This window comes from Myzus persicae, unplaced genomic scaffold (genome assembly GCF_001856785.1).
Source record: "Myzus persicae strain clone G006 unplaced genomic scaffold, MPER_G0061.0, whole genome shotgun sequence".
In the NCBI taxonomy this organism is placed as follows: Eukaryota; Metazoa; Arthropoda; class Insecta; order Hemiptera; family Aphididae; genus Myzus; species Myzus persicae.
The window spans coordinates 1-23,105 of NW_019100878.1; the positions used below are offsets into that span (position 1 = coordinate 1).

The 23,105-nt window shown below is 35.9% G+C and overlaps 4 protein-coding genes across 4 annotated transcripts; 2 read left to right on the forward strand and 2 right to left on the reverse strand.

Annotated features, from left to right (window-relative positions):
- The first annotated feature begins 4,876 nt into the window (after positions 1–4,876).
- LOC111026555 (zinc finger MYM-type protein 1-like) lies at positions 4,877–8,939 on the forward strand. Its single transcript, XM_022304650.1, has 4 exons — positions 4,877–4,934; positions 5,633–6,111; positions 6,481–7,018; positions 8,920–8,939. Exons 1-4 carry the CDS (start codon positions 4,877–4,879, stop codon positions 8,937–8,939), a joined length of 1,095 nt encoding a protein of 364 aa, XP_022160342.1.
- Positions 8,940–9,043: 104 nt separating this feature from the next.
- Positions 9,044–9,918, forward strand: LOC111026556. The gene is made up of 2 exons (XM_022304652.1): positions 9,044–9,244; positions 9,640–9,918. The coding sequence occupies exons 1-2, from the start codon at positions 9,044–9,046 to the stop codon at positions 9,916–9,918; spliced, it is 480 nt and encodes a 159-aa protein (XP_022160344.1).
- Positions 9,919–12,325: 2,407 nt separating this feature from the next.
- Positions 12,326–14,161, reverse strand: LOC111026557. Its single transcript, XM_022304653.1, has one exon. The coding sequence runs from the start codon at positions 14,159–14,161 to the stop codon at positions 12,326–12,328; it is 1,836 nt and encodes a 611-aa protein (XP_022160345.1).
- A 222-nt stretch (positions 14,162–14,383) lies between these two features.
- LOC111026558 lies at positions 14,384–17,476 on the reverse strand. The gene has a single exon (XM_022304654.1). The coding sequence runs from the start codon at positions 17,474–17,476 to the stop codon at positions 14,384–14,386; it is 3,093 nt and encodes a 1,030-aa protein (XP_022160346.1).
- Between the last annotated feature and the right edge of the window lie 5,629 nt (positions 17,477–23,105).

The window sequence follows — 23,105 nt, forward strand, 5'->3', positions numbered from 1 at the left end:
TTTTGGTATCAAATTTAAGTGCGAATTGCGAGGCCCCTACAAGCGCGAGGCCCTAGGCAAATGCCAGCACTGCCTACCCTTAACGACGGCCCTGACTTTTCCTAATGAGTTTATAAAGTTATCGCTATCAGTACCGGGAGACCTATAGACACATATTAAATTAATTGGCACTTTGATATTAGATATATAGAGTTTTACTATATTAGAATCTACGAAATCATACTCAAAAACTCTACACTTAAGTAATGTTTTACAAATACCATAACACCATCATTTTGATTTCTTTTTATAGAAGAAAAATACAAGCTATAGCCATCTAAAACATAATTACATGATTGATTATTATGCCAAGTTTCCGTAAGTACAATTATATCAATGTCCCTATATTTAGCATCATTTTCCAGAAACAATAGAAGCTCATCAAAGTGAGCATTGATACTCCTAATATTACAACATTTAATATTCAGATAATTATTATACACATTATTATTAATATATACAAATTCAGAAAAAGATTCATAGTAATTTGTTCTGTAATTCAAATATCCCTTACAGACGCTTTCCATAAGAGTAAAAAGTTAAAACTAATAGTAATATAAATACAAATAAAGTATTAAGTTAACTTAGTTAAAGATAACTCATTTTCGACAACTATAGCTTTTGTAAGTTCGGTTTTTTTTTATGAATAGTTTATAGTCTCTGAACCAGACAAATGTATACCCCGAATCACGTGCAAATATTTTAGTTTTATAAAATAAATTTCTATTGAATTGCGTTAAATTATCATTAATATAAATAGCTTCATTTTTCCAACTTGCTTCCACACTATTACCTGTTGGTTTGATTTTCCTAGATGCTTCAATCAGATCTTTTTTCACTGGTTTCGATGTTAGTTCAGCTACGATTTTTTTTGATCTGGTATTGAATTTTGACTGGACACGATAAGCATTGACAACATCAATTTCCACATTCAATAATTTTGCAATTTTTTTAACTGTACTTTTACAATCCTCATTTATTATTTCCGGTACGTTTACAATTTCAACGAAATTATCTAGTGACTTTTGTTCAAGTATATTCAATTTGTTCGATAGTACATTTAAATCGGTACGTAAATTATTATTTTGAACTTTTAAAATTCTGTTTTCTTCCCTCATGTCTTTCATTGATTTAAGAAGTTCTTGTAGTTGCTCTCCAAACGAGTCAAACTTATCACTCATATATTTAACAGAGTCCGTTAAATTATTGAATGATTCATTTGTTAACACACTTGCTTCATTTCCCTTCTTAACGTCCACAGTAGGTGATTTGCACTTAGCACAGCCCCATTTTTGTTTCGCCGTTTTTGACATTTTCCGAAAAGTTGTTTCCCTTAACACCGCACATCCAAAGTGAAAAAATTCATTGCATGTAGAACATTTCAGCTCATCTTCCTCGTGAATATCGTCGTTACATAAATTGCACAGCATTGTATTGTAAATAATTGGATTACGTAATTATTAATTAATCACCTAATTACAGATTATCAACAAAAATTCTAGTCAGACAGATTAACTCGTAAACAAGTCAACAACTCCGATTTATGGCTAATTCATCATTAATGTACGCCGTTATGTGCTAATATTTTTTCTTAATGTTTGTACAGTTGAACATCTTGAAATTTTTTTGAATAAGATATTTTTTCAAGTTGAGGCACATAATTTGGGTATTGATTTCACTTCTTTATCAAACCACAAATTTTATTTTTTTCAATCGTGGCCCTTTTTTGCACAGAACTTTGAGATTGATTTCACATCTTTATTAACACCAAAGTTCTATCTTTTCTCCCAATCTCTTCAACTTACGCACAGAAAGCCTTTTTACTTCTCCGAAGTAGTTTTTTTGAGGTTACTATATATGTCAATGTACGCCTCCTTATTAAATATTATACAATTATAATATCTTATATTATTGAATGTTACCTTACGCGATTTGTGTATAATGTTCTGTTTTCAGATGGATCCACTTTTTCTGATTGTTCGTTTTACTTTTCTTTCAATATACTTCTGAAAGTCTAGTCTGATTATTGTCTGTAGTAACGAGATACTGGTAATCGGCGTATCCCACCGCTGCCACCAAAATGTTACGGACGATCCTGAGATGTCCGTGCACAAATAAATAACAAACACTTCTGAACTAATTATTACTTTCTATATTTAAATTTGAAAAGAAAACTTACAATAAATTTAATGAATTAATATAATATGTTAAAAATGATCTGACAATTAAAATGTTCTGGAGAAAATCACAATGTTCTGTCTACTACTCTAAAATCCAACTGCCACGGCTTGTTATACGAGCCGTGTCTATAGCCAGCGCTTGCCTGGAATTGCTGTCACAGCAATCCTTCCAGACAGTCGCCGCTGTACAATATTATTATACGCCAACTATATTATATACTAACTAATATGACCAGGGGTTCTTAACACATGCGTCGCCATACGAGCATACAGTGCATGCGTGAATCTCTAAAACCTGCCTCGCACACAATGCTGCGCTACAGACACCTGAAGAAGGGGCATCACCTGCTACCTATATAACGGGCACACACAGCCAGTTTTTTTCGCCATTGCCCGTCTCAGCGCCAGTGCCTTTTGCCATTGCCCGTCTCGGTCCCAGTGCCATTCCCAGTTCCAGAGCCAGTCTCAGTGCCATGCCATTCCCAGTCCCAGTGTCTTTCCATACTTATGACCAAGCAGGGCTCCTAGGTCCCATCAAATGCATGGCGTTCACGACCCATAGCCAGTCTGTCGTCTTTCCACGCACGCAAGCCTCACAAGGTTAGGTTACCATACACGTCAATACCATACACCATTTTACCAAAAAAAAAACCCTAAACAATAATCAATATTTTTCTTTCTCATTTCTTTCATTAAGTCGTGCTTATTTTAATATACCTATTGTGGTCTCATTGACTTGAATTCACATCTGTGACTATATTATATTAAAACCCGTCTATTTTTATTTATAAAACCTATCAATCAATTTCCTATCCACACTCTTCTTCAAATCCCATTGTCCATAAATACAGTATAAGAGTTCAAATAGAGCTCAATAGAGTCTCGAATAATCTGATAGAACCACGATCAACCATCCAGACTGCTAGAGACATCCACACCTTAGAACATCGACCTGATTCAAGCAAGGTACCTAAGTGATATAATTTATATTTATATTCGAACCAAAACGTGTTAACTAATGTCTTTCATAATCATAAAACTATTTAGAAGTAGAGTAAGAATCGGATAAACGCACACATATACCCCATATTATATAATCTACCACTATCTCCTATCATCCATCTACCCCTTACCACTCCCCTTTATCTTTCCCTATATTTTTATTCTACTACATTATGTTTGTAGGAGTTATTATTTTCTGTTTAAAGGTTAGTTGTTTAAAAGTGTTTTAAATAATGACTTATATTGTATATTAATAGTTAAATATAGCTTACAGAGTTATATCTATTTTTATCATATTGTCATATTACAAATCTGTTTGTTTTCTAATAAGTTAAAAAAATTATAATATACATATTTTGTTTTTAATTATGTTTTTATATTAATAAATATTATTTTAAGTATTTTAATTATTTTTAAGTATTTCATATTGCAAGTGTTTAATAAATAAACCATTGATATCTTAATACATTTCTAATTATTATATGTTCTTTTATTTATGTTTAAGGGAATAAGTATTTTATAATTTATGTTTTTTGTGCTGCCTGCCAATTAATTATTTTTGTATATCGTATGGAGTTATAAAAATAGTGTATGTTGTGAAAAAATATAATATAATATAATTATTATATTTATGACATGTGTCCTTAATCACAAAAATTTTGATTTTATTTGTGTGCGATTAGATACAAGTCAATATGTGAGAAAAGGCACAAGTCATGCAATTGTTAAATTCGATATGCTAATGGTCACAAGTCATTAAAAATAATAAAACAATAAATTAAAAATGGTCGTTACAGGTGTGTCGGACAGCATGTTCAGAGATTCCGCGGATAAAGACGGGTGAAAAACAGAGCGTAATTTTCCTACGCGGGTCGGGTCGGAATTCGGTACACGTGGCTGACTCGTTATAAGTCGACGAACTCGCGGGCGGTCGGACTTTCGCGTCGTTAACGGCGGTCGGGTTTCGAAAGTTTTTAAGCAAAACAGTTTGAGGTCACCAATGTGGTGTCTACCGCAGTGCCGCAATAACCGGGTGTGTTGCGTGTGTCAAACACACGGGCCCAGGGCCCCAACACATAATGGGGGGCCCAATGATAAAAATTTAAAAATATATAGAAAGAAATAAAACAAAATAATTTTGTAATAATAATTATAATTATTCATACAGATTGAACAATAGATCGGTTTTGTTATGTACACAACATTATCGTACATTATTATTATTATTATCATCATACGTTTCTTATGCGGCCTGTATAACCGAAATTAAAAATAGTTTGGTTGCAACTGATTAAAGCGCGTCATGCAAAGTAACGCGCATTTTGACTGGTTTAGTGTGTGTGTTTACGCGTCTCAATTTATTATTGGTGTCTATTTTTGTTATGCGGGAATCGCCTTTCGTCATGCGGGAAAAACGAGACCGGGCTCGATTTTATATTGCACGTTCTAAAGACGGTATCTTCTACGGTCGTCGGTCGGTGTTTGTAGTCTGTCAACAAGATAATATCCATTTTGTTTACATCTGTGAAAACTTAGTTGCGACTTACGATATTGATTTGAATAATTAAAATTATAAAATAATAATTATATGATTGCCTACATAATTAACTTTTTTAATCGAATGCTCTGACTTCTGATACCTTCTACAATAAATTATGGCACCGAAAGCTCTAAGTGGAGCAGCCAAAAGAAAAAAGAAACATCAACAACAGTGTAATATTTTAAAAACAAATAAGAAGATTAATAATTTTTTTGAATGCAGTCAGTTTAATGATGGTAAGTACAAAATTATTTTATGAATATAATATATTGTTGACCATTAAGGTATTAAATTAGAGATGACTGAAATGTTGTTATTTAACCTATTGATTAACAACTTGACTGCCATAGTAGTATAGTACCTAATACCTATCATGGCCCATTAGATCTCACAGGATTTAAACTCTCTGCTACTAGTTTTTCAAAAAACTTTCATTGATTTTTTAACTTCAAAAATGTACACATGCAATGTTAGCACATAAATGTAGAATTTTTCATTGGCTTTTGTATTTATAATTCATGTGAATCTGTTAGGGTCTCATAGCACAGTAAATTAATATTTTGGTTATTATCAAAATATATATTAAATATGGGTTCCAGATGAAATCTCAAAACAATTCTTTACCTATTTAAAATATAACCATATGCATTTACAAATTTAACCATTAAAAATTAAAATCATGACTAAAGTTAAAGGTGTTATAACAAACATTTTATTTCAGTATTAACATCAATCAATGTGGTTTATAATAAAAAAATTAATTATCTAAGTTGGTCTGTTCAGAATGAGTTGTTAGACATTTTATCTACAGAGTTACGTCATTAAATTTGTAATAATATACGATCTAGTAGTTTCTTTTCTGTTATATTAGACTCTACTCAAGACATAACCAAACAAGACCAAGTTAGTCTTGTAATTCGTTATACCACATTAGATTTTGAAAAGAAACAAATACAAATTAAAGAGTCATTTCTTGGTTTTTATTTACTATCCCATCATGGTGCAGCAAATTATGTGGAACTTTTACAAAATACTTTAATGAAATTGGATTTAAATATTATGAAATGTCGGGGTCAAGGGTACGATGGGGCAGCAGTGATGAGTGGTTCAATAACAGGTGTTCAAAAACGAATTTGTGATATTGTGCCCAACGCTACGTTTGTTCATTGCTGTTCCCATAATATAAATTTAGTTTTATGTGATGCTGCTAAAAGTTCAAGGAAAATACAATCATTTTTTGATAGTGTGCAAGACATTTATAATTTTTTTAGCTCGAGTTCACCAAGATGGGCTCAGCTAGCCTTTGGTGAAGAGTACGGGATGAAAATAAATAAAATAACTTTAAAAAAAGTGTGTCCTACTCGGTGGGAAGCAAGACATAATGCTTTATTTTCATTAAAACATAGGTTTGTTGATGTTTTAAAAGCTCTTTCTAATATCCAGCTTTCAAGTTCCAAAAAAGATGAAATAAATATGGCTACAACTTTAAAAAAAAAAATGGAAAATGTTGAATTTGTAATTATCCTATGTATATGGGAACCCATTTTAAAATCTTTACAAGTGGCCTCAAAGAGTATGCAATCAGTAAATTTAAGCTTACAAAGAGCATCAACACAATTAGAAAGTGCTATTTTAATTATAGAAAAGTTGCGGAATCAATATGACCAAATATTAGAAGATTCAAGAAATTTGTGTATGAAGTGAAATATACCCTTCAAGTTAAGTGAAACACGTCAAAGATATGCTAAAAAATATTTTGATGAAGTAGACAGTGATCGCCGACTTACTACAACTGATGATAATTTTAGAGTTACTATCTTTTACCCAGTTGTAGATACAGTACTATTACAGTTAAGAGTTAGATTTAAAGGAATGAAAACTGTGTGTGATGATTTTAATATATTAATGCCTGAAATATTAACGTCAATGGCTGATGAATTGATTGTTCAGTCATCATATGACTTTATTACCAAATATAAAGAAGATATCAGTTCTGACTTCACTCGTCAACTTATTATAATCAAGGGCTATTTATCTTCCAAATATCAAACCGATCATTTAATAAATATGTCAATTCATGATTTAGCTGATACTATTGTCAAGGAAGATTTGACATCAATATTTCCTGATGTATTTATTGGTATTATAATTTTTTTAACTATACCAGTGACTTCTGCCTCAGCTGAGAGATCTTTTTCAAAGCTTAAACTTATCAAAAACTACTTAAGGAACTCAATCGGCCAAGAAAGACTTTCAAGTATAGCTTTGCTTAATATTGAAAAACAACAAACAAATGATATTAACATTGAAAATATAATAGACAATTTTGCTAACAAAAAAGCAAGAAAAATGAATTTTTTAAAGTGATGATATATTTATTTTTTTGTAAATAAATTACCTACATTTTTTAATTATGTTTACCTTATTTTGTATAAGTATTGATTATTGAGTAATAAATCAAAATTCAAAGTATGTTTTAAAATTTGGAAAAATTAATTTTACAATAGTGAATAAGTCTATTTTCAAGCGGGGGGGGGGGGGAGGCATCCATTTTATTTTCACACGGGCCCAAAATGGTGTAGTTGCGGCACTGGTCTACCGGTTCTACCAAAAGCGACGGTGGTCGGAACGTGACACGGGCGCCGGCAGAACACTACGTATTCTCCTGGATCAGAAGGTTTAAAAAAAAGAGAAAATAAGCAAAACGTTGGGTGGTCGTTTAAATAATTTATTAACAAAAAACAAGTATAACTTTAGGCGGTCGGTTCGCTCGGGTCGTTGGTCGTAAGAGCCGAGACGTAGGGCTGCTCGAGTCGATTCGAGAGCGTAAAAGTGAGTGAGTCGTACGGCAAAGCGTGAGCGGCTTCGAGCCCGTACCGACGAAAAAGTCGGTGCTCGAGGCGGGAGACAAAATTGTAGCGGGGCGATCAAAGATAATACAATTAAAAAGTTAACAATAATTCACACAGCGAATAATACAAGGAACATAAAAATAATACAAAGGTAGGAACAAGTGACAAAACGGTAACGACAATATAATATTATAATTACGGACGCGCTAGCGTCGTAATCACACTCACCACTACCACCATAATTATTATTACTATTATTGTTAACGCGATAGCGCAGCGACCGACGACTAGGCCCCGCCCGCCGTCAGTCGTTGTTCTGTTCACGTCGTTTGCTCTGCACCGCCGCGTCCCTCACGTTGTACAACTTATTTATTATAATTATTCTTAATTACCGTGTGATTTATTAAACTAAAATTCGCCTTTGGCGAATTTCGCAACAAAATACGCTTGTGATCATTTCCTCCTAGCTACCTTTGTGTATCGTTGGCCACCGGCCTCGATTATAGCCAAAGTCGTATAAGAAATGATTAGTGAATCGTATGAAGTTCGAAACGAATTGGCCGGAATCGTTCGAACGATATTGAACGAATTGTTCCCGGTACAATATTGATGATTCGTTGTTGAGTCGGTCATGATTCACATGAAGTTACGAACTAAATTAATTTCGTGAACGAATCGTTCCAACTATCTGAATCTGAATCAATTCGTTCACTGAGTTGATTCGTTCATTTTGAACGAATCGTTCGGGAACGACCCATCCCTACGCGGGAAAGAACCGAGCAAGCTACAATTATAACTAAGAAACGAAATTTTCACCATATAAAAAGGAGAATTTTGTCTGTGCAATGTCGTTTTTATTTTGTTGATATCACTTGTACAAAAAAAGTTCTCATTGTTTCAAAATCCATTATTTTTCAATTTTTTTTGTAAAAGTGATATCAAAAAAATAAAAACCATATTGCACAGACAAAATTCTCCTTTTTGTGTGGTGAAATTTGGTTTCTTAGTTATAACCATTGCCTTCTCGGTTCTTTCCCGCGCGAAATGGTTTTTACGGACGAATTTACACATGTCAAACATCCTCTTAACGGGCGTCTGAATTAAGAATTTGACAAAAATCACGAAAATGTACAAATTATTTTGAGTTGGAATTCATATGAATTTTCTTATTAATCATTTTGCCTAAAACTTGAAAATGTAATTATAAGTTTCTCATAGTGCATGTACTATAACCAAAAAATCTAATAATATATATAATCAGATTTTTTTCTACAGATATTTAAGCTAAAATTGTATTATATTACAGATTTTTGTCTGTTGGCCTAAATTTTGTTGCCTTAAAATATGAATTTTCACTTGGTAGAAGCACAATTAGTAAAATTATTAAAGAGACATGCGAAGTAATTTGGAATTTTCTGCAACCAGTAGAAATGCCAGAACCAAGTATTGAGCAGTGGCGTGGTGCAGCAGACAAGTTTTTTACAAAAACTCAATTTCCCAACTGTGTGGGAGCGGTTGACGGAAAGCACATACGATGCGTCATTCCTAAAAACTCGGGATCGATTTATTTTAACTATAAGACATTTTTCTCAATAGTTCTAATGGAAGTAGTGGACACAGAATACTACTTTATATTGTAGTATATGCACTTTTCAATTGATATACCTCTACCGACGTTTGAGGCGCCAAAAGACCATAAATTAACCGGTTACAGTTTGGCTCTCAAAAGTCGATATCGTTGCTTTACTGCTAAGACTTTTCAATCCTCAACGACCATGAATTAACCGGTTACAGATTGGTTTCAAGGAGTACGGCAAATTGCGTGACTACTCAAACAGAACAAATAATTTTTTGGGGTCGACCCGACCTCTTGTGCCTGCGCTTACGGCGACGTTATATACAAAATATTATTGTCGCCTCAGCACATTTAGCTTCCCAGGCTTGACCTATCCTAATATCTTAATTGCTAAAAATATTCCTACCTAAGCAAAATAATTATACCGACGACTGTCTACAATATACGACAATATCCATTGATGTAGGTGCATACGGACGAAAAGGTGATTCCACTGTCTTTAAGGAATGTCCCCTCAGAAGACTTTTATATTCGGAACAACTAGGCTTACCGGCAACTGCTTGTTTGCCAAATACCAGTGACAACCCTCAGCCATACGTTATAATTGGAGATGAAGCATTTGGTTTTCATAAAAATTTATTAAGGCCTTTTCCGGGACGTGGTATTGACCGAAAGGTTGTCAAGAGCGAGAAGGTATGTAGAGTGTTCTTTTGGCATACTGGCAAATAAATGGCGAGTTTTACATACAGCAATAAATGTAGAACCAGATTTTGCCGATATAATAGTTAAAGCGTGTTGTATACTTCACAATTTCGTCAGAAGGAGAGATGGTGTCAATTTTGAAGATACGCTAAGCAATAGCTTAGACTATTTAGAAGTGCATCAGAATGATACTGGAGGTCGTTCACAAGGCAAAGATGTGAGGGACCATTTTGCAAAATTATTTTTTAGATGTTGGATCTGTTCCATTTCAATATAAATTTGTATTATTTTTTTCAACTTTTATTTGAGATTTCTTAAGTTTAATATATCCTAATATTATATTCATTTTTAAAAAACCTGTTTATAAATTAAATTATATAAAGATTATATCATATTATTATACATTTATACTATTTTACTTATGTATCCGATGCGTCGAAAAACAAAATAGTTTGTACTTGGCAATTCACCGAATCGGACGCAATTGTCAAAACTGGAACATAGTTGTTCAAAATAGAATCAGCAAGCAGCAGACCTATTTACTTTGGACACGGAGTTATTAAACTTACTTTTCTCTTCTTGCTCTGTGATTGAAAATGTTTCCCAATTTTCAAACATATCCATAATCCATTCCAACTTCAATCCAAGATTTCCTTTTATTTATTCCTTTCCCTATCCATAAAAACTTTGCTTGAGACATTCCAAAGGCATTCGTGCTTTTCAATCTCGACGTCAATCATTTTTATGTAGAATAGGTATATAGGAAAAATACAAGTTAAAAAGTGCACAATACGATAAGTTAACAAATGTTATGCAAATTGTGGTCACAATTTTAAACAAACCGTTGGACGGACACCGTAATGTGACGCATGTCATTTGAAATAGTGTATTATTAAAGTAAACGGTGAAACGGCACCGCCGTTCAACCGCTGCATGTAGCGGCTCCCGACAACGGCGAACGGTGAAATCGATGTGTATGGCGCTCTAAATTTAAACATGTATGTTTTTCGTGAACGATAAGACCGCTGCGTTAAAACCGTTCGCACTCAACGGCGAAAATACCGCAGTGTGGCTCGACCCTAATTAGACAGCATATTTACTTATCTAGATACATTTATTTTTTTTTTTTAGTTACAAGACAAATACATGATATAACAAAGACAGATATTAACTAGGCATTACTCTACACTGAGGTGAAACCTCGTGTCGTAGAGTAAGAGTACATTTTTGTTTTGTTTTGTTTTTTTTTTAGTAGCCGTGATAATAATGAAAGATAGTAAGAGACCTTGTTTCGTCAACGCCGGACTTACCTTGCTTGGCTCGTGGACGGCGATGACTCGTACCCTGTCGAGGATGGGGTTACCACAATGTTAAAATAAATTGTACAACGATTCAAAACAAAATGTAAATAATGACAAGTGCTAATATTTTTAACTATACATATAATAATAACAAAGTGATAGTATATATTATCTATATGAGGAACGGTACCGTAAAGGAAACAAGGACGGTGATCTGAACCTGTTTTAAACCGAAGCTGGTTGGTATTGACGATTTGACCGGAGCTGAATGACGTTGACGACAGGACCGGAGCTGGTTAGTATTGACGACTTGACCGGAGCTGGTTGACGTAGTGGACTGGACCGGAGCTGGTTAATATTGTTGATTGTATTAAAAGGGTACAGACTAAAGAGCCGTAAAAGAGAACCACGTGTGTGAGACGGAGAGCAGGTATGGTTTTGTAGAGCTATGTACACGCACATACAACCAAGAACGACGTATCTCGTCAGGAGTCTCGAAAACAACAACACGCGCACACGGCGGGCCGACTCGCCGGCTAGACGCCGTTCGCCGTTCGATCCAGCTGATCAAACGACGACTGCTTTCTCGATCAAGGGGGAATGTGGCAAACAGTGTGGCAACATCCGCACCAGTGACCGATCATAATAACCAACTTGCGCGAACATACTCCCCCCTTGGGAGACTCCGTCTTCCAAAGCTCGAGAACTGGAACTCTTGATATGGTGGATGTGGTTCAGCTGTCCAGGGAGGAAACGGATAAAACCAAAGGAGTCCCTAGTTACATGGTTTTTACAACATAATATACAATACGATATAACAGACATATCAGATAAAGACAGCTGATATGTTATGAACAATAAATAAAAGAATAATAAAAGAATAATTACAATATAATAAATATAACACCCCCTCCTCCCACCAGACCAAGTCACCGGTGCCCATACACCGATAACAGAGCGAGTCAGAACTGAGTATGAATGAGTGGGTGAACAAAAGAGGGTATGCTGTACATGGGTGCCCTTAAAACTATCGAGCTCATAAGGGAACCCGCAAGTTAAAAAAATATATATTCATTGTTCGGTGGGTAAGCGAACCAGCTTCACCACCGGTCTAATTAAAGCCCCCTGTCCGGTTAGGTTATCAATTTGACAACACGAACAACCTTGTCTTGACCTGGTAATAATTCTATTACCCTACCTAAACGCCAACCTAATGTAGTAGTCACATTATCTTTAATCAGCACCAAATCACCGACTCTGAGCTGAGTATCGGTGGAAGTCCATTTTGAACGAAGCTGTAGGCTACTTAAGTATTCCGAAGACCACCTCTTCCAGAACGCCTGATGACACTGGTGGAGTAGTTTCCACCTTGAGGGTAAACGACCAGAAGTGTCTAAGACGTTCGGCTCTGGGACACACAAGAGAGGCTGACCGATTAGGAAATGTCCCGGAGTTAAACTTTCTAAATCTCCTGGGTCGGATGACAACGGTGTTAGCGGCCTAGAATTCAAAACCGACTCGATGCGACAAATGACGGTGTTGAGTTCCTCATACGTCAAAGTATGAGCTCCTACTACTCGGACTAACAACCTTTTCATGGATTTCACAGCAGCCTCCCAAATGCCCCCGAAGTGTGGAGCACTAGGAGGGTTAAAATGCCAACTGCATGGGAAGTGTGAGCTAAGCTGATCTCGAGTTTTCGCCTCAGAAAAGAACTGACGAAGTTGCTTCGACGCGCCTACAAAATTTGTACCACAATCCGAATAAATATCGGACGGTAGGCCACGTCGTGCAACGAACCTGTCGAGTGCTGCCAAAAAGGCCGGTGCTGAGAGATCAGTAACGACTTCTAAGTGAACAGCTTTCACCGTCATACAGACAAATACTGAAATATAGACCTTATACTCTCGTGCCTTCCGAAGTTTAAGTTCACGCATAGTCAAGGGACCAGCAAAATCTATCCCTACCTTTGAGAACGGTCGACATGGTATGACACGAGAAGACGGTAAGTCCGCCATCACTGGTTGAGGATTAACAGCTGCCAGCCGGACACAGGTAACACAATCTTTCAATTCATTGCCAATTACTCTACGAATTGACAAGATCCAGAACTGCTTCGAAACAAGAGAAGCCACTAAACGTGCCCCAGAATGACAAGAGAAAATGTGCCAGTGACGTACCAGTAACCTAGAGAGATGTGATGTTTTTGCTAACAACATCGGATGTTTTTGACTAGTCGAAATTTGAGAATTGCGCAGTCGTCCTCCTACACGTATAATTCCAGCCGAATCAATATACGGAGAGAGTCGAGCTAACGGTTTGGAGGAAATCCGGGCATTTTGAGAGAGCTCCCTATACAACAAACGAAAATGAACGAGCTGAGAACGTCTAACGATAACCGCTAATGCTTCGTTCAATTCACCTACCGACAAAATCCCAAGAGATACAGGTTTTCTTTTGCACAACGACACGAAACGTCTTACCCAGACTACGACTCGAAGCATATGTAGATACGAAGAAAATCTGTCAAACCATTCATGTTCTTGATCGGAGCTGGTCAAGAGCGAAACTGCTTTGACCTCAGGGATTTCTTCCACCGAAAGTCGCGGGATCTCAGAAGACCAATTGTCTGGTGAGCTGGACAAAAAGCTAGGGCCATTCCAATATAGATCATGACGATTCAGTTCCGAAGGTTTCAGGCCACGCGACGCACAATCCGCCGGGTTTGCTTCAGACGAGACATGTAACCACTTACAGGATGGCAATGATTGGTGAATTTTACTAATCCGGTTAGATACAAAGACCTTGTACGAGACATGAGGAGTGGTAAGCCATGAAAGGACGATAGACGAATCCGTCCATGCATATACGTCTGAAATCGTTAACTGAGCTGATAACGTTTCCTTAATCCTTGACATCCAACGTGCTAAAAGTCCCGCGCCGCACAGCTCCAATCTCGGAACCGTCATGGAATGACGAGGGGCCAACTTAGTCTTGCCACCTAATAGTTGAACGACTATTTGATTACTGGGGAGGACAATATGTAAATAAGCGAGAGCAGCATAACCACGAACCGAAGCGTCACAGAACCCACATAACGTGTAGGTGGATCCTCGTCGAGTTCCGACAAAACGAGGCACGCGAACTGAAGATAGGGACGGTAACTCCGCCACGAACTGGGACCACACTTCTTAAATCTCGGGTGGTAGTTTATCATCCCACGCGATTCCGGACGACCAAATCAACTGCATCAAATGCTTGGCGAATAACACTACAGGAGATAGGAAACCCAACGGATCGAAGATCCGAGCAATTACTGAGAGTACTCCTCGTTTAGTGTGGGTAAATTTAATCTCGCTAAAATCGTACCCCAATGCATCTTCTTCTGGACTCCAATTCAATCCCAAAACCATGACGGTGGACCCTTCATCTTCGAACGATAGTGAGCCAGACACGCGATCTTCCTTAGAAATTTTTTCTAGTAGTGCCGGAGTATTACTGGACCATTTCCTAAGTTCGAATCCGTACGATATTAACGTTTTGACGAGACTTTGCTGTAACCGAAGAGCTTCGTCGAGAGTGTCTGCCCCTGTACATATGTCGTCCATATAGGTCTGGAGCCGAAGAGCCGTTTGAACAGATGACAAACATGGATCACAACGATCAGCAATATCATGCAATACTCTCAGAGCTAAGAATGGAGCACTGTTGACGCCATAGGTTACCGTGTTAAGGGTATACTCTTTCAATGCTTCTACTGGTGATGCCCTCCACAGAATATGCTGGTATTGCCGGTATTCCGTATTCACCTGAATCTGCCTGTACATTTTACATATGTCAGAGGAGAACGCGAAACAATACAGCCGAAATCCGAGCAAAACGTCAACTATATCACGTTGAAGCTTAGGGCCAACATACAATGCGTCATTCAGAGACTGACCTGAATTACAGCGAGCTGAAGCATCAAACACGACGCGTAATTTACTGTGACTAATCCCTTGTTTCCATACTGCGTGGTGTGGAATCACATAAAGTCCAGGGTTTTGAGCGACTGTCATGTGGCCTAAGACTTCATACTCGGCCATAAATTCACGATAGGCCATTCCCAATTTCTCATCTTGAGTTAACTTCCGTTCAAGATGTTCAAAACGTTTGGCCGCGATCCGTTTCATACCGTCGAATGTTGGAGGGGGCATATCTTGCCTGAACGGTAGTGGAACACTGTAACGACCGGTCTCATCAATGATGGTTTCCGCTTTAAACTTGTCTTCACAGCATCCCTGGTCCGTGAACTGTGCAGGCGCTTCTTCCGGTTCTTCCACTTCCCAGAATCGCTCCATCAATGACTCTATAGACGGATTGAGCATCGCTAATAGACAATGCGCACCACTAGCACTGACGTTCTGTGAAACTGGACCGATTAGCACCCATCCAAAAGTGGAGCTATACGCAGTTGGGAGTCCGCGGCCGAGCGAGCATTTCTCACCGATCCACACCTGCGGAAAAACGTCAGCTCCCAATAACAATTCCACCGGAGCTGGGGTATCAAAGGAAGGGTCTGCGAGCTGCAGATGGGAACAGCCTTCCCTTACGCCGACGAACAACTGTTGGCTTGGCAGATCTGCCGTTATGGTAGGTAAAACCCACGCCGTGACTGCTATGACCGGGACTGATTTATAACAAGATTGCATTTCTAAATGCACCTTTCCTAAAACCTTAGGAACAGACTGACCAGAGAGCCCTGTCAGCGAGGCTGTCCATCTTGACCGCCTAAGACCAAGCCGGTCTAAACAACTCTTCCTGATGATGCTGGTTTGTGACCCGGAATCGAGAAGAGCCCTGACAGGTTGAAGATTTCCACTAACATCTCGAACCATTACCACTGCAGTACCAAGTAGAACGGATGAAGAAGGCTGAGAACTAAGCATTACGACAGGTGGCTGCTGAGCTGCAGAACCCTGACTCGCTTCAGCATCTCTGTGTAGAAGTAAGTGATGGCGACGCTTACACTTGGAGCAACTCTCTTTACACTTACTCGACCAATGTTTATTACTAAAACATGACATGCAAAGTCTGTGCTTCGAAACAATCTCGTATCGCCCATCTACCGACAGACCCTTAAACCCAAAACAATTGCTTAACTGATGTGGCCCATCACAATTCGGGCACTTAACGGACTTAGAAGGCAGATTACTGGATGGCTGCGTAGCCACCAGTGACGTGGATGTCTTCCCACAATTTGTCCACTCCTTCTTGGCACCCGACAATTTCGGCTTCCCTTCTTTAGTACCAGAGGAAGATGAAGATCCTCCAGCCAACTCTAACACCTGAATTCGATTCTTTACAAATTTGAATAATTCTTGAGCCTTCGGGTATTCTTCCGAATTAGACGTTTCGAACAGGCGGCGAGACGACACTGGTAAAGACCGAAAAGCAATCGAGAACAGCAGGAAGTCACCAAAATTTGGAATTTCAAGAGATCCTAGGATACCGATGGTTTCATCAAAATTATTTAAAAATTTATTCAACGAAGAAACCGATTCTTGTTGGATTATCGGAGCTGATAGAATCGTATCCAATAAAAACGATGCCAACTTGCGCGGTTTATCGAACCGTTCCACAAGTGTCTTCCAGGCTAACGAATAGGTGTCATTTGAAACCGTTATCCCCTTTACGACCTCCGATGCCTCAAGCTCGAGACAACTCAGGAGATAGTAGAATTTCTCAATATTTGAAATATTTGAACGACTATCCACTAGGGCGATAAACCGATCGCGAAACACTGGCCAATCTGCCAGGTCTCCCGAAAACTGGGGAAGAGGAATTTCCGGTAGTCGTACAGAATGCAAAGGCTGAGCTGCCAATGTTGTCATCGTTTGTGATTTATCTGAACCAGGAGGTATAGTCGAACTGCCAGCTGCATCCGACTCTGAACCACATCTTGGTTCATCTACTATTCTCTCGGGAATGTGCGATGAGGACGAGAACCATATAGCCAAAGCTTTGACCGAAACTACCATCTCACTCGCCTCTATCTCAACTGAACTTGAAAAATCTCCCTCTTCGCCTAATTCGATTAAAGCATCTAAAAATGCATCATTTTCAATCACGAATTTTCCCCACAAATCTGCAAGGTCATTGACCGAAATTAAAAACCTTTGTCGGGCGTTCAGATCTGATTCGCCGGACAATCCTAGATCAAAAATGGACTTAATACGATCGAATATGGCAGTACGTTTAGCTAAAGCACGGTTCTTAGATCGATTAACACGGACCGCATCCATTGTAGACGAAATATTAATAAACAACAAGGAAAAAATACGTAATAAACGAATTCGTATTAATAATATTAATAATATTGATAAATCGAATACAAATAACGAGCCGAAATCAACTAAGTGTAAATAACCGGAAACACAATGAAAACGTCAGATATGCAACACGGACGAAAATACAAAATTAGACCCGTATAGAGCGCAGCGACCGCACCACCAGCCGAGACGCGATAAATAATAACAAATGAAAATATTATAATAATAGGTAAAATAACATATGCAACGCTCAAAGCGAACGCACCAACACAGCAAAATAATAATAAGTAATAAAACGTAAATAATATAAGTAAATAATAACAACAACGAACAAGAAATAATAAAACGTAAAATGAGCGCGAAGCTAAATACCAGTATATTACGTTAAATGATCAACTTAAATAAAATATTAATAGTACGCGCTTATCCTGTTACGAAATGATAATAATAAGCAAAAGAAACTATTGCGTAATATTGAAACGCGCGACTTTAATAATTGCGTGTAACGCCGCGTGCGTGTGTACGAACGTTGCGCGCTGGGATTAATATTATGGCGGATAAAAACAATATTAACCAATATAAGAATATATAACACTAGTTGCGAGTATAATAGCTAACAGTACCTAACTAAAATAAACTTTATAAATATATATAACATAATGGCTACCCAAGGTACAGCTTACCCACAAGTCCCCACAGAGCACTAATAAAAATATAATATAATATACTAACCACGCTCTGCTACCAAATGTTTCGCCAACGCCGGACTTACCTTGCTTGGCTCGTGGACGGCGATGACTCGTACCCTGTCGAGGATGGGGTTACCACAATGTTAAAATAAATTGTACAACGATTCAAAACAAAATGTAAATAATGACAAGTGCTAATATTTTTAACTATACATATAATAATAACAAAGTGATAGTATATATTATCTATATGAGGAACGGTACCGTAAAGGAAACAAGGACGGTGATCTGAACCTGTTTTAAACCGAAGCTGGTTGGTATTGACGATTTGACCGGAGCTGAATGACGTTGACGACAGGACCGGAGCTGGTTAGTATTGACGACTTGACCGGAGCTGGTTGACGTAGTGGACTGGACCGGAGCTGGTTAATATTGTTGATTGTATTAAAAGGGTACAGACTAAAGAGCCGTAAAAGAGAACCACGTGTGTGAGACGGAGAGCAGGTATGGTTTTGTAGAGCTATGTACACGCACATACAACCAAGAACGACGTATCTCGTCAGGAGTCTCGAAAACAACAACACGCGCACACGGCGGGCCGACTCGCCGGCTAGACGCCGTTCGCCGTTCGATCCAGCTGATCAAACGACGACTGATTTCTCGATCAAGGGGGAATGTGGCAAACAGTGTGGCAACATCCGCACCAGTGACCGATCATAATAACCAACTTGCGCGAACAGACCTTATTTAAAACAAATAATAATAATAATAATAATTAATACAATAGTAAAAAAGAGAATTTAATGCTAGATATTTAAAGATTATTGTAAAACCAATTTTTTAATTTATATTTAAAATATGAATAATTTGAAATAATTAATAATTCTTTAGGAATCTCATTTAAAGACCGTAATCCAACTTGTAAGAATGACATTGAAGCTTTTTTAGTAACAACGAAAGGTATTTCGAGGTTTGTTTTTCTGAAGTTTTATGTTAGATTTTTAATATCAAATAAATTATTTTTGAAGATGAAGCAAATTGCTTTTTTTTGTATAAATTGTCAATATCAAGTACTCTTAACATTTTATATAATTCAGATGAAGAAAAGGTTTTCTGTTTATTTAGAATGATTTTAATTAGGTTCTTTTGTCTTATTGATAAGTTGCATTTTAAGGTGGTATTGCAACCACACCAAGCTATTATGCCATATTAAATTAGTGATTGAGCCATTGCAAAATAAGTTATTCTAATTAGCTGTTTGTTTAGTATTTTTTTTGCTATTATGAAAAAGTATGTTAGTTGTCTTAGTTTAACTATTATGTATTCCATATGATTATTCCATTTTAAGTGTTGATCTATTGTTATGCCATTTAATGAAAGGGTGTTTAATTAATTTTGGACAGGTGCATGTTATAGTGTTGCAATTAAATTTTGTGTATAATGATCTCGTTTCTAAGTGGTGTAGTTTTAATGTCATTGGTTAAAGCTATAAATTTTGATTTTTCATAATTTATTTCTAAACTATTATTCGAAAACCATTCATCAATTACTAACATATCAGCTTCACATTTTCGCCAAACTGTATCCCAGTTAGAGTCCGAGACTTTGATGGCCGTGTCATCTGCGTATGAATAAATTTTTCCATTTATATAAAGATTACTTAATTCAGCTACGTATATAATGTATAGAATTGGGGAAAGTACTGTACCTTGGGAGACTCCGTTTGAATTTGACCTATTTCACTTGTTGTGTTACCTATTCTGCTTTGTTGAGTTCTTTGGTTTAAGTATGATTCGAAAATTTTGAAAGTTGTCCCAGTAATACCAAGAGAGTGTAGTCGATTTAGCAAAATAGAATGAGATATGCTGTCAAAGGCTTTGCTTAGGTCTAGGATTATACCGATAGTTTTATTACGTTTGTCTATGTTATTATATATTTCATTTGTAAGTTGTGCTAATGCATCTTCAGTACCTAAACCATTTCTAAAACCATATTGTGAATTGGGCAATAAATTATTTTCTTCTAAGTAATTTAGAAGTCTTGTTTTAACTGCTTTTTCAAATATCTTAGAGAATACATTAAATAAACTAATTGGTCTGTAGTTAGTTAAACTCGTTTTATAAAACCTTTATATAACGGTACTACTACTGCCTTTTTAAATGAATCTGGAATAAGCCCTTCTTTTAATATCTGATTAAAGATTATTTCTAATATATGGGACATCAATTTGTTAAATTTCTTAGTAACATTGATAGATATACCATCTATACCGGGTGCTGAGTCATTTTTCATATTGGAGATTATATTGGATATTTCAGTTTTAGTAATTTTTCTTAAGTATAGCAAGTGAGATTGATTATTAGAAATATTTGGATTTTGGTTAATTGTATTACTTTCTTTGTGGTTGCCCATTTTTAAAAAATAATTATTAAATTCATTGGCAAGGAGAAGTGGATCTGTATTAGAATCGTATGTACTATTGTTTATATTTAATCTGATATTAGATGGATTTAATGTATTTTGTGTAGTTGCTTGTTTTATAGTGGACCAGATTTTCTTAGGGTTATTTATGTTCGTTTTTATTTTTTCACTTAAGTAATTAATTTTTGCTTTTGCAATGATCTCGGATAATTTGTTTCTGTATTTTTCATATTTGCTTTTTAATAATATAATAAACGGTTCTTTTCTGGATAATTTGTGTAACTTATCTCGTTTTTTAATGGAGTTTAATATGCGTGGTTGAATCCATGGATTATTGATTTTTTTTGGCTTGCGCTGGTTATCAGTTGTAAATTGTTTTAATAAGTTTTGTAATGTAGTTGTAAATATATTTATATTAGTGTTTGCATTATTACTATCAGTTATGACGTCAACCCATTTTGTAAGTTTAATTAGATTAGTTTAGCTTATTATAATTAATTCAACTATAGATAATTGTTTCTGCGTTTATATTGATGTTCTTTGTATTGGAATTAATATCTATTATTTGAGTAATTACGGGATAGTGGTCTGTTATTAATGAGTCGATAAGAGATACCTGGACGGAAATCTGTGAGTTAGTATAGGTATTGATGTTTGTAAAAACATGGTCTAAACAGGTGTTTGATTCGGGGCGTGTGGTAATATTCACATGTGATGTAAAATTCAGTGTGTTTAGTATATCTAAAGCATAGAGGCATAGTCTACATTTTTTATGTATACCGTGAAAACAATTGGTTTTGTTAAACGTTAAACAGTCATTAAATAATTAATTAAAAAATGAGGCCAGGCTGTAAACAACGTTCTATTGTTTGAGAAAGTTTCAGAAAAAATTCTGACGGTAAAGTTGTAACGTGTCAAGTGTGCAAAAAGGAATTTAAATATTTTGGAAACACGACTAATTTAAAAGGTAATTTATTTTACAATATTTAGCTGTAGGCAGGGCTTAAATTTAAAAAAAATATATGGTTTTATTGTTTTTAGTTATTTTAACGATATAGGATAGGGTCCAGAAATTCACGCATTTAAAAAGTTGCTAGATAAGCTAAGAATTTAAATCACAATGTAACGTGTTCAAAAATTAAATTTTAGTGTTCATATATTCTCCCGTCTTTTAATTATTATTTTTACTAAAAACGAAAAATACTTTACGTAAAAAATATAATTAAGTCCATACTTAGTTTATATTTTAATGATTTTGGTGCATATATTTTGATAATTTTTAATACAAGTTCTGGGCCCTATATTTATAACCAGGGCTCATAACTTCTAGAATTTGCATATTTTTTTTGAGAGGTCCTAGAGATACCTAAGTGAGCTATAAATTTGTTTCAGATAACTAAGAAGCTAAATACGAAATTTTATGTTGCATATTTTTGCATATTTCGAAGTATAAGTGCTATTTTGCTTTTTTTCTATTTTCCAACATTTATTTTGCATAATATATTTTTTTTTTTCAGTTCCGTAGCTTTTAAAACATTTTTTCTTAATAATAAAAATTAATTATAGTCATATTAATTATTTTTATTAATAATTAATTCGTGTCAATTAATTGTTCTTATAATATTATAAGAAAAAAACTATATATATACGAGTTTAGATGACGTGCGACCTAGAGAGAGTGTATGCCCGACGCTTGGTAATCCCATCGTTAAAGAAATTGTAGCATAATATGCACTAGTATTTTATTTTTATAGTTTCTAGGTATTCCGATATCATTATCTAGATATTCCGATATCATTATTTTCAGATTATTTACAGATTATTACTCAATACTCGGTAATATTTTGCAGTCGTTTCCGATTGTTCGTATTGTATGCATGCTAGTTCATTTCGTGAATTCACAATCTAAATTCTGTAGTTTTGTTCATACATAATTTAGTTTAAAATGCCTGAAGAAAAACAATCTGTTTCTAGTCGTCTTAAAAATATTGTTCGCGAATTTGATGAAAATACATTTGCAACCGACGCTAGTGTATTACTATGTAAGTTTTGTAATATTAAAATTAACCACGAAAAAAAATTTAATATCACACAACATTTAAAAACCGAAAAACAAATTAAGGCCGTTAAACGTGCAGAAAATCAAGGTGAAAAAAAAAACAACAATTGGTTACCAACTCTACCAAAAAGTACTCATTCAGTAAAGACTTGTGTTTTGTGTTGTTATCAGCAAATAAACCACTGAATAAAGTTTCAAATCAAAGCATTCGTACATTTTTGGAAATGTATACCGGAAATAATGTTCCTACAGAAACAAACTTGAGACTTGGATACATAGATGACATTTTTGACGAAACAATGAGTAAAATTAAACTTGAACTGTCTGGTAAAAAAGTTTGGGTCAGTATTGACAAAACTACCGACGTTGAAGGTTGGTTTGTTGCTAATGTAATTGTTGGTATACTTAAAGCAGATTATCCGGGTAAACAATA